This window comes from Bemisia tabaci, chromosome 6 (assembly GCF_918797505.1).
Source record: "Bemisia tabaci chromosome 6, PGI_BMITA_v3".
Taxonomy (NCBI): domain Eukaryota; kingdom Metazoa; phylum Arthropoda; class Insecta; order Hemiptera; family Aleyrodidae; genus Bemisia; species Bemisia tabaci.
In genome coordinates this window covers 50937944-50950822 of record NC_092798.1, presented here as the reverse complement: position 1 = coordinate 50950822, position 12879 = coordinate 50937944, and the positions used below count along the sequence as shown (strand labels likewise).

Genomic DNA, 12879 nt, shown 5'->3' with positions numbered 1-12879 from the left:
TTGTCATCGCAAAAAGAATTAAAGTTTAAATTTTGTTCGAAAATGATTTACTCATTGTTATTTATTAAAGTTAAACATGAAGTTCCTCCCCATTTTTCTATTTCCTACTCATAAGTGTGTAAAACTCTGTTTTGCTTACTTCCAGACAAATCTTCAATAGTAGGAATTTACGGCTGTTTTCAAGTTACATTGTTTTTTTTTTCTTCTCTTTTTTTGTGAATTACAATCATCAAATTAAAAAGTTTGTCGATGTAAATCCATTTTTTGTATTTTTTTCCCTTTCCTATCCTTGGTTTATTCTTCCTGATCAGATTTTGCAGATGTTTCCTATGCCTGAGAAGACATATTTTGTTTCGTGTAACAGTTGGAAAAAATAAATAAAAAATTGAATCTTGTACTACTTCTTCATGACCAATGAGAGAGCAGTCTAGAAAAGTGAGCTTAAAACCCTCTGCAAATTTCAGTTACATTCCCAGAGCAGGCTCTGCTCTGGGCCCTGTTTTAATTGTAACGCCACAAAATGTTTTGAAAATCTTGCAACGGTATGCAAAAATATTAACTTTGGTAAGTCTGCTTGCTAACATCCGATTATTTCACACAAAATAGAAATGTCACTCCCTGTCTCTCAATCCCAAGTAGCAGTGATCGCGATAAATGGCGATTATATTGGTGGCAATATATCGAGATATTATCGCATTAAAAATTGCGATATATGGCGATTAAATCGCTACACATCGCAATTTTTGGTTCGATAAAATCGTGATCAATTTTCGTTGATAAAATTGAGATTAAATCGACATTTATCGCAATTTTTATTTCAAAAATATCGCGATAAATATGGTGATAAAAGCGCGATTTTATCGTGATAAGATCGAGGATAATCGCTCAGATGTTGATGATCCTGGCGAATTTACCGCCGATAAAATCGCAATAAATAACGATTTTTCCGCTGAGAAATGCTAATTGGGATAGTCCCCACTGTTACTCCAAACAGAGTTTGACAAGATTTTTTTAAAATAGACAGGCACCTATGTGAGAAAATCGAAGCCTGCTCCCATAACTCCTGTAATTGGACTACATTTTGCAATTTGAAACTACAATTCCTGGCTCGGTGCAGAGACAACGTATGTACCAATACTTTCCCTTTGTACAAATTTTTTTTTACAAATAAGCCAAAAATTGTAGTTCCTAATTGCAAAATGAAGGCCAATTGGTCTATGGACTAAGAATCGAGGTTTGCTGAGTCTGCAATTATTGTAATAGACGTACATACATTCATTATCAGTGAAAGTGACGATCTAAACTCTTTTTCTGATCTAGAGAGATAAAAGTAAAAATACACTAAAAATTAACTTGACATTTCTGCCATGTAATTTTGATAAAAATATTGAAAACGGTGTTTTCCAAACAAAGGCACTGTTGATAAGTATGGTATCATTTAAAATAAAACAAGCTAATAGATGCTGAACCTCAAACTCACCACTACAAATAGAAGAAAATAAAAATATTGTTGAGCAACAAATAATGAGTTTATTAAAAATTATCGACACCAAACAAGACCAGAAAGTACATATTTCTCTGGTTCCAATTATAATTTACAGATAAATTTAACGTCACTCTGGAAGTGCTCAACAAATAAATTAAGTTTTAAAAAAATAAACTGACAAAACTTAACATTTTTCCTTTGATTTCTTTCCTATTTGCTAGAAAAGGAATGCTTGACTAGATACTGTTTCGAAAAAAATTGACTAGATCGTTTTTGCATTGTATCGCTACATGAGACTCAAGATGAGTGGTCTCACTCGATACTCGAATGACCAAAGTTTGCATGCATGTAACAAAATCCACAGCTTAAAATACTGGATTTTGTGCTAGAAATGGATATTGACATCATTAGTGAAATCATCGACGCTGAAAGCTGATAACTGATCGTTTAGTGTTTCATCTATTATTGCCTCATTCTTCAGGAGAATTCGGCTTATTAGTAGCTTTTTCAAGTACAAAAGAATGACATAAATATTACATACTTCCTTCGTAAGAGCAAGAAACTACTGATCGTTTGATTCTAAGATATTGGCACTTGAATTCAAAATTCATATAGGACACCCTTCTCATGCAACGCCGAGCTTTTTCTTCAGCGATTCGGGCATTTCTGGTGGGGGTGGTCTTGGAAGTCCAAGCCAAACTTTCACAGCATCATAGATGAACCACTGGGCAGCCGTTAAGGTACCAATCATGACAATCCTAGGCAAAAGTCCTTGCCACATGCCTGAAAATAGAAAAACAATTGATAAAAGAGCTGCAGGGTATGAGCAAAATTTGGTTACTGAGACAGATAAGTGGATTCACTGATGTAGAGACAAATGCTGCCGTGCTAAGGAAGAACGCCATGTAAACCTTCGAGAGTTGCAAAATTTCCTTCGATAAAATGTCAATTTTTGAGAAAAGTCATGAATATCTTTCCTCGAAATTTTCAGGAACTTAAGGTGAAATTACGAACAAAATTATCTGAAAAACTGGAAGAAAAATATCCATAAATTTACCAGGGGATTCTTGTTTTATTAAAGAAATATTTTAAAAAATTTAAAAAGTACCAGACTAGGTCAACAGTTAAAATGAAATAAAATTCAAAACTCACTAGTCAGCAAAAATTACGAAACAATTCGACGCGCGTTTCATTTTATTAAAGGAAATTTGGCAACGCCTGGAGGTTCATACGGCGTTCTTTCTTAGCACGGCAGAATGGTGAGAGTAACAATACAAAAATAAATTTTCGTCATGAAATAAGATTTATTCAGGAATGCGGCCATTCGTTTATGTATGATAACGTTTTCACCATCTTACACTGTCATTCTTAATAGAGAATCAAGTCTGATAATGCAAGGAATCCTTGAGCCAAACATTGATAGTGAAACTGCAGAAATGGGTATTTCAGTTTGTGACGTTGCAGACTTTCTGTCATAATTTATTGTCGGCATGGAAAACAACTAAAAGTCATTCTCTTAAAATGTCTGTGATTTTTTTTCACTGCATAAGGAATATTCTGTAAGAATTTCAAGTCACAATATTTGTTCAGTCTTCTTTTAAAAAATAAAATGAAATTTAAATTTAGAAACAACGCAACCAAAATACGTATTTTTGGAGTTTTATTACCGATAAATTTATCTCAATCCTCTTCATCATTATAGCCATTCCTTTGCATGAACAAAGAACGTGTCACTGGGTGGGAATTCACCACTACGACCAAGAATTATGGACAACTCATGTGGAATGTTCACCCATGTCTTAATGTTCTCGGTCAATAAATGGCCTCAGTTTCAGTACAAAGTGGACTGATGAGTAACTTTTGGAAACGAGGCTTGGAATTTTACAAATATGATGTGGAGAAAAAAAAATGCTCTCATTTCTGTTTTGTAAGGGTTTGGTTGAGTATTTTCACAAAGGACCCTACCACACATCCTCTCCAGTCTGAAAGAAAGTATCTTGCGTGCGCTGTTTTCTTATTTCTACTAACATTTTATTTTTTGTGCAAATGGGTCTGGAAGTTTTAAAGTCTTTTTTTCAGGAGGGTAGAGTAAAATCACTAATAATTTCAGGAAAAGTCATGTGTCTTTTGATACAACTCTTCATGCAGGAGCCGACTATATTTGATAAGTCAAGCAAAATATTCATTTCAGCCCAGCACCTAAAATTTTTCGGACTAAAACGAGAGTGATCCATGCTAAACCTTTCCATTTGTTCATTTAGGAGAACGCTTACCCATGAAGCCAAGCTTTTTCGCGACATCCATAGCTGATGCGCCCTTGTATTGATTCAATTTTGACACAACAGTATCGGCAGGGTGGGAGACAATAGCGCAGAACACACCAGCAATGTAACCAGCTGCGAACGTGACGATCAACTGCTCACCTTTCGTACATTCTGCTCGAGGCTTGGGAACAACAAATCTACAAAAAAAATCAAGGAAGTAAGAACATGAATCGTAATTATAATCAAATATTTTTAATATCATTTAAAAATCCATATTGAATACATTACAAGAGGAATGTGCTGTTGGAACTCACGGGTACTTCACATTTAAAATTATGGGGAAAATACGCCAGCAACAAACTCCATCCTTCCCCAACAGACTGGTGTGTGTGCTGGAGAGAATAATCTACAATTGAGGCACTGGATGCGAAAAGGGCACTTCTCGATTGCAGTGTTTCAGAATCTCTAATTAATATAATAATAACGCTAAACCTAGGTCATAATAATAATCTAAATTAATAATAATTGCTAATTAATCCCTTGGAGAAGAATTTAATGGGTGATTTTGCCAGAATTCTTTCCATAAAAAATTGTAGAATCATAAGGAATACTCAGTGAAATTTTTAGTGAAATGGATGCATTCACTTTCTTTACAATGACTGAAATATTAGAGGAGACTCTGAAACACTGCAACCGAGAAGTGCCCCTTTCGCATCCAGTGCCTCAATTTGGGGTAAACGTCGTGGTGTTTTCACGATTCAAAAATATGTAAGCTTGCTGACAAGGCAATAAATTGCTCCCTAAGAAATGTGGACGCCTCTCCTGAATTCAAAATAAAAAGCAGAAGAACAACAAATCATCAAATAAATTCGGTAATGTTCTCTTGAGAGATTTCCACTACAGAAAATAAGTTGCCTATTTCAATGCGCAAAGAGCCTTACTATTGTGAAGGTGCATACGCTGAAAATGTCTCTCAAGCAGTGCTTTTGAAGGAAGTATTCCTCTCATTCAGCCACCTAGGTCAGCAACAAATGTTCGACAGAAAGAAAATACATGTAATAGAGTCTACAGAGAGACTCTGAAAAATCTGAACGAAAATTCCTGACAGCTATACAGTTTTATTATTAATTCATATTGTTTTCTCTTTACTGAGCTTTTGTCCTTGAATTATACAAAAAAATATGAGGAATTTTCAGAGTTACTCTCAGGAAAATGCAATGTCTGAGCAGCAGGCAAGTCAAAAAACAAACATTTCTTTACCATTAAAAAGCTGTGAGTATAGACTTAGGTATTTGAATTTTTATTAAATTCAATAATTTTAGAAGACATAACGTGGAGGGTTTGATTTTAAAGTTTCTTAATAACATCACGCTACATATTTCATGAGACTTACTTGTACAACAATTCGATAGTCTTTTCAAAACAAGCGAATTTCATCATAGTGTAAGGAATTTGTCTCATCCACAGTGGTACCAAACTCTTGTAGAAACCATTCATGCCATCATTCTTGTAGATTAAGGGAAGAGCCTCTCTTAGAGTACCAACGAAGCCTGGTTGAGTTTGAATACGGACCTGCAGGAGACAAAAAGAAAACTTTTTGAGTGACTGAAAAATAGGATGCCTATAAAAATGTTATAGCGCAGTTTGCACCGGAACTAAATTTCTTTTGCACCGAAAAGGGAAATAATCGACAGTAAGCTGGTAATTCTTGAGTTTTTTTCGGTCTACTAACATATGAGAAGAGCGTTATAGGATGTGGCTGCCTCCCTTTGCTTGTCTACTGTACATTTGCTCACACTGATAAACGGAACCTGCATTTTTGGCTGTCTCAAATTCCTCATACGTCTTACGCCTACCGGGGTCTGACTGTAGCAAACTTAGAAGACAGACTTGGAGGGTTTCCTCATCTAGGGCTGCCTCCAAAGTGAAAGCATTTGCGAGATGCTACTTTGCAACTCTAATTTTTCTACAACTTTAATTGGATACCAAAAAAAATTGAGAAATCATACTACTGACTTTTCAAAAAACCTTTTAGGTTTTATCAAAAGAGAGGTAGTATATCGATGATGAAACTGCACAAATGCTTAACTTGGTTTGCGGCATTGCAGACTTCCTGACATACTTTATTTTATACATGGAAAACCAGTGAGGGTCATGTTTTGAAAATTTCAGTGGTTTTTCTTCTGTTTATAAAGAATATTTTGTGAAACTTTCAAGCCATGATGTTGAATCGGTATCCTTTTAAAAAATAAACAGTAGCAGAGATTTCGAAACACTGCAACTAAGATACGCATTTTTGCAGTTTCACCATCGATGTGTGTTTCTTGCCATGACGACTTCAAAGATTGAAAGTATAGGTCAAAATTAGGCTGAATCCTCTACAACCATTATAATGGGCAACATCTTTTCCCATGAGCCTTTAAGCAAAGGCCATCTATCTATCTACAAACAGAAGTTTTTTAATACCGTCCATTGCAAGGCTTTGGAAAAACTTTTTAAAAACTAAATTTGTACATTATTCCGATCGACATAATGACCTCTAATTCCCATACACAAACTTTGCCTGCTACTCCACCTGCTCAAACAAATTATGATTTCTAGATCGAAAATTATGCTATGATGATTGAGAGAAAAGAGGTGCATTGTGCCTACCTTTGCAGATTCCATAGGACTGAGAAGAATGTCAGCAAAGAACTCAGCAGATGCAGACGCTGAAAGGTACAACAATGAACGGTACAGGTAAGCGTTCTCCTCTCCGATCAGATTGGAGTAGTGTACTTTGAATACTTCATACAGTCCAAATTTGCACAGACCCTATGGGCAGAAAAGATTTTAAGTCACAACCAAGGTCGATGAACCGATGAGTTTTATAATGCATTAAAGGCTATTAGGATCGCAGCATGAAATAGTTGATGGACGCAACTATAATTGTGCATCTTACCGCCTACTCTAAGCAGGGTAACTGACATCTGTTTGAACAAATTGAGTACTTTTGAAGTGCTTTTGGCACTTTTCTTGCTGATGAAAAATTTGTATTCCCTGCTCTTTGGAAAATGTTAGATACTTTTATACCATGATTTGCATTAATTTATTTTTTTTTTTTTAATTCCAATAAATTTGTATCCTTTCATACAGGCAACAAGTTCACTTGAATTAAACTGGTGCTGAATTTGCAAGGTTATGGGAGAAATAAAATTCTGATTTTCAACTGACTTTATTGGGATTTTGATAGAAATATTTTCCTTTTAAAAAACACAGCTATAGTGCAAAGTTGAAGCTCTGCCCACGGAGCATAAGGCTTACCTAAATGGCTGATAAAAGGATATACATATAGGATTAGATTTAAAATTTCATAACTTTTCCCTGACTTTCCATGATTGAGTATTTTCTAACTTTCCCAGGTCATGACTGACTCTTAAAGAACTCAATACCCTGTTCAAATACTAACTTAGAGGCCCATCTTAAATGATAAGTGTTTGGTCTCAATTTTTCAGTTTGGTAGACACCCTCTCCTGTATGAAAAACACTAAAAATTTCTCGTTGAAAAATTGAATGAGGTAAGGTAATCAAACGTGACAAAATATTTATTATGATTAAAAGTTGAATAGTTGGGATTTTTGCTGTACAAAAATTTACAAAAAGATGTATAATTTTAGGGATCTTAATGGCCTCGTTCAAGGAGATCAGAGACTATTTTCACAAGTTGGCAACAATGGATTCGGTTCATCTACGACCATAAAAAACAATTGATTTTTATTTGGGCAGGTATGCCTCACCTAGAGTTGATTATTTACAATAGATTTGAATCGAAGGAAACCAGTGTTACCAACTTGCGATAATTGCCACTGACGGAAACAGGCATGAAACCTCTTTAAAATGGTATTTAACATGCCTAAACTGGAGTGTAAAATAAAAAATGCATTGTAACTGACTACCTACATAGTTCGTGTGAACTGATAAGATCTCAGTTTAAAAAAAACTCACATTAGGAGTGGCAACATGATAGAGCCTGCAGGCCCTGAACTTGGCCTTGAGGCTATACACCAAAGTCATTATCTAATTTTTTTCATTCATCTCTTCTTTTTTTACTGCCTTAAGTTCTTTTTTCCTATTTCTCTTACACATTTTTTCTAGGCTGATTCATTACAAATTAGATAACACACCTAGTATTTCAACCAAATTCAACCGCCCGCAGATGTGAAAAACAATTTCTCACTAAAGTTCATCTTGGGAATCTTTCAAAGAGTAGCTATAGCTAGTTACCTGTAAAGAATAACCAAAGAAAGTTGGTGCCCATCCTCTGGCAAGACCTTTGGCTCCATCTTCTGCCAAAGTGACCTGAAAAACAAAGAAGAAAATTAGAAACTGGAGTGAAAGTAATTTCTATGAAAAATTTATCTGCCTTTAAGAAAGAGACCAACTTCAAAGCATTTACAATTTTCTAATGACCAGATTTCCGTCTACTGGAGACCGCAGGGGGGGGGGGGGGGGATAATTTCATCACCGGTCAACTATTTTGGTCACAAAGCAGGGGTTCAAAAAAGGATCTGCAAGGCTCAATAAAGTCCTCAAATTTAAACCATTTCTTCAAACTAGAGTTCAGATGCTAATACAAGCTATATCTCGGTAATTAACAAGTTTGGGTGGATATTCAAAAACTTTGGAGCATTGAAGTAAAAACACTCTTTTACAAGAAAAATAACTCACCTTGAAACCATTGAAGACATTCTTGTACTTGGCTTGATCTACTTGCAAACGGCATTTCACCAAATCTAAGGGGGTGACAAGCGTGTGGGTAATACCGCAAGACAAAACTCCTCCCAATCCGCAGAGTGCAAAGTATTTGTTTGATCCAAACTCACAACTATCTGAGAAAATCAAAATAAATTAAGATTAAATATTTAATGAAGGGATTTAAAGTTTGTGCTGCTTTGAAAATTCACTAATTATTTTCGCTCTTCTGCCCATTCACCAGTAAAATGAGGACTAAAGTAAGCAGTATTAGTAGGATTCTTTATACAAAAACCCTTAATTCATCCCTAATCATCTAATTCCATCTCCAGTGGGTGAGTTCACGTAACAAATCTGGGTAACCAATGAGCTACAGCACCTTAAGAAGAATTCTCCAAGAAAGGTCAATAAACTAAAAAATAGGACTTGAAAAGAATTTGCTTAAAATGAATAGCTGTGATTCTTAATCTTAAAAGTTGAATCAAGCGTCAAAATAAATCTCTATCACTGAAGGGTTTCTAGAAAAGGATGCCCACCCCCCCCCCCCAAATACTCTCCCTGAGGAAATTTTTAGGAAAGAAAGAAGTTTTTATTAGTTTTATTGAAATGTTGAGTGGTCAAAAATATTTCCATTTCATTCCTTGGAGTCAAATTAAACTGGAAAAGTCTCAGTCTCAACATATGTCAATATTGTACTGAAATAAATACTGATGGTGACACTATCAAACAACATATTTTGTTAATGGTGCTTTTACTTTAGTCTCTGCTCTCATTTAATTTTTCGAAAGGAGATAAATCATTGTCATTTTTTGAAGTTTTCGCAGAATTTTCTTTGCTCAGAGACAAGAAAACCACAGAAGTTTTGAAGAGTTAATGTTGAATAGTTTTCCATTAAAAGTTTCCCATAAAGAGTTCCCTAACTTGTACATATTAAATTTTTTTTTTTATGTTTTCCGTTAAGGGCTAAATTTAACAGTGTTTTTAAGGAAGTTCATTCTGAACGAGAGAAGAAATAAGAGAAAATTATTTGTATTGACAGGAACCGAACTGGAAGGCAAGGCCTTACAAAAAATGACTTCGGTACATACATACATGTGATTATTAAAAGAAAAATAATCAGAACATGATTTGTATCGGCATGAATTGAATGGAGAGAACTTGGCCAAGGTAGAGGAGAGGCTTGAATAATCCAATAGTACTGGCTCAGTTTCAAGAAACTTAAAATATTCTAAACTGTGGTCTGCTCCCCCGGTTGCCAGCAGAGTTATTTATAGATGGAGTTCCAATGTAAAAAAGACTCTAGTGCTATTTCTGTTCATAGCTGATAATTGACAATAATTGTTTTGCTGACCTAGCTTAAGCCTAAACAGATTCTTTATGATTTGAAAAAAAATTCCCTCAAAATTAAATATAAATGGACTGGTTTTTATAAAAAAATATAAGTGTAGAATGTTCCTATTTGAAAATGTTTGAGCTTAAAATTTGGATAAAATACCTACTGCATTTTAAGTCTACCCACGCAATGCCAGCCCATGAGCTAAAACGGGGGGGAGGGGATTTGGAAAAATGAGATGAAGAGGGAGGGTGTCTATGGGGTTTTCTCCAGCCAATGGAATTACTGGAACCCTCCCCCTCAGAAATTTTGAAAATTACGCTCTCCTAAGGCAAAATTTGTGGTTGTTTTCATGGTAGTTCTTGGCAGTCTTCATCCATTAACTTATCTTGATCGAAAGAAAAGCATAACGTAAGAAAAACATTACCTACCTCCATCCCTCCTCCCTATATTATTAAGAGAGTAAAATGAGTAGATGTCCGAAATATTAATTTTGCTACTTGTCTTTTCAGAGTAGTTTCACATTAAGAGAGGGTGACAATAATTAAAATTTGACAATAGGTGATGCGAGCTTATTATTTTATGTTTTTCTTTATCAAGCCTGATTAGACTGAAGCATTAATTATAAATTTTGACATATCAAGGACTTACCACCAGGAGCTGCTGCCGCGATGATCTCTCTGTTTGGAACTACTGTCTTGAAATCATTGCTTTCACAGCTGGCAACTGATAGAGGATTGATGAAGGGATTCTTGAAGGCAGATATCAGCGAATTATCTGCCATTTTCGATGGACAACCTGCAGAAAAAGAAAAGTGCATGATAGTTAAAACCTTAATTTTTAAATGTAGTGGTTAAATGATAGACAACTTCCTAATTTACCAACTATCCTCTGATCTCTTGGTAGCAAACGTCTGATCGTTAACTAGACCAAAATGATTATTCCAAAATATCTATCATCTCCAGGTCAAACTCTTTGGGCATCATCAAAGTGTTCTGTGAATGACAATTGCCAGGTTTTGATGGTGCATCTGCTTAAAGTAATTAGCAAGCTACACACAGGAGACTGATTGCTTGAACATTATTTTTATAATTGGAAATACAACTCGAGTCATTCAATGGATAAAGCATTGAGCCCATCGAATAAATAATTGACTGCCCGCGTAAGGGATATCTCATTTGACTTATCAAGACACGAGGTGACGGAGCAGAGCTTTCCCTAATGAGTGTTGCTGTGACTACGTACATAACGGCTCTTGCATCAATTCTGAGAGATTTTGACCGCGACAAGCTTATGATGTATAAGTTGCGAGTTCACACATGATGTTGCTTCAAATCTTCATTAAGCTACGAAGAGAAGACAAGAGCAGCAATTTGAATTGCGGGCCAGGTGGCACCCCCACCTTTTACAAGTTGTATCTGATTGACTGATCTGCCTAATGCCCACCTTCTGGGGCCCTTCTGGAAAATTACACTGGACTCATTTTCCATCGAAAATATCTCAAAAACAAGGAAAAGTTTATGCGTCAGAGATTTCAAAAATCGACTCTCCAGATTTTTCGGAAGAGATTGATGGGTAATCCATGACATTTTTTTTCTCAAATGCACCAAACAGTTCAACCTGGAATTTCCTTTTTTCAACTTGAAAAATGACACATGGTGTCATGAAAAAACAAAATTTTAGGGTCCAACTGCACGGAATGTTACATAAAAGTGTCATGTATTACCCATCAATCTCTTCCAAAAAGCAGGAGAATTGATCGCTGAAATCTCCGACATATAAATTTTTCCTTGTTTCCAAGATATTTTCAATGGAAAATGAGCTCTGAGTTACTTTCCATCAGGATCCCAGAAGGTGGGTACCAGGCAGATCAGCCGATCAGAGAGGACTCCTAAAAGTAGGGGGTGCCACTCAGTCTGCAATTCAAATTGCTGTTCTTGTTTTCTCTGTATTAAGCGAAGTTTTTCCCCTCGTGTTGTGCACCCCCTCCCCCTCCCTTGCAGGTCAGCAAAATGACGTGAAGCCTTGCAAGGCCCTGTCTATTAACGTGAAAAATAAGATATCACTTCATCATTAGAATTGGTTTTTCAAAAAATTAGAATTCCTCATCAATAAGTTTACCAAAATTTCAGAGAAACATTAAGGAAATTTGTGGCAGCTTTGGTGCCATGTCATGCAAAATTGAGCGCACCTCCTCTCTGGTGTAGAGGACCACAACCCCCCTCCCCTCTGTAACACAATGTAAATAATCAAGTAAATAATGGACAAACCTCCACACTTGTGCTTCACCTAATCTTAATTTAAATTCCCGCTCAGAAAAGAAAGAGTGAAAAAGTACATTGCCCAGTGCAGTAAAGCTCTCAGTTGGCATTGTCATTTATGAAAGGGTTTAATATTGAAGTTCTTCCCAAAGAGAACGGCTGTCTGGGGATCTTCCGGTAAATGTTAAAGGAGTACGATTTCTGGGTGAAGCCAATTAATAAACCAAAAACTCGATGGTAGATTTATTTGGCCTTAAATGAAAAAAAAATATTGGAAAGGAAGAATGGACAACGGACTGTGAAAGGACGTTGGACGTAATCACTGACGTCATGGATCATGACAGACGATGGAAGCACACTCCAGGAGTGTTGTAGAAAAATGCAAATGTATGTTTGAAACTATCATTGAGTTCATTGAATATGAAATGGCAGTTTTTCAATTGATACTTACCTTAAGCACTACAAGCAGGAAATGTTTGACAAAGGTAAAAAAATAACGTACCTCACACTATGATGATTCTGCAGACAGAAGAAATCAGAAGGAAGAACTAAGAAGTGTCAGTTAAAAAAGAGGCTGGGGACAGGGAATTTGACTTTGACTTTTACCTGAAATCCCCCCCGTATCCCTCCGGACAAATTGCACGCAGACGCATGCATAACAATTTATTTTTATCACAATTTTCACTGCTATCCATCCATGCCATGCTCCAAAAGTTGTTTACATAGGGACGGTTTTTAATTCGGTCTCCTCTTACTCCTGCAGCCACCAATCACGACGCATCATCCTACAAGTCTCAACCTATG

General features: G+C 35.9%; 1 protein-coding gene across 1 annotated transcript; it reads right to left on the bottom strand.

The window, feature by feature from the left end:
• Nucleotides 1-1507: 1507 nt before the first annotated feature.
• On the bottom strand, nucleotides 1508-12747 carry LOC109034760 (solute carrier family 25 member 3). Its single transcript, XM_019048073.2, has 8 exons — nucleotides 12578-12747; nucleotides 10466-10612; nucleotides 8458-8618; nucleotides 8014-8088; nucleotides 6403-6564; nucleotides 5144-5322; nucleotides 3760-3947; nucleotides 1508-2269 (listed from the first exon to the last, which is right to left on the bottom strand). The coding sequence occupies exons 2-8, from the start codon at nucleotides 10596-10598 to the stop codon at nucleotides 2112-2114; spliced, it is 1056 nt and encodes a 351-aa protein (XP_018903618.1). The 5' UTR covers nucleotides 10599-10612; nucleotides 12578-12747; the 3' UTR covers nucleotides 1508-2111.
• Between the last annotated feature and the right edge of the window lie 132 nt (nucleotides 12748-12879).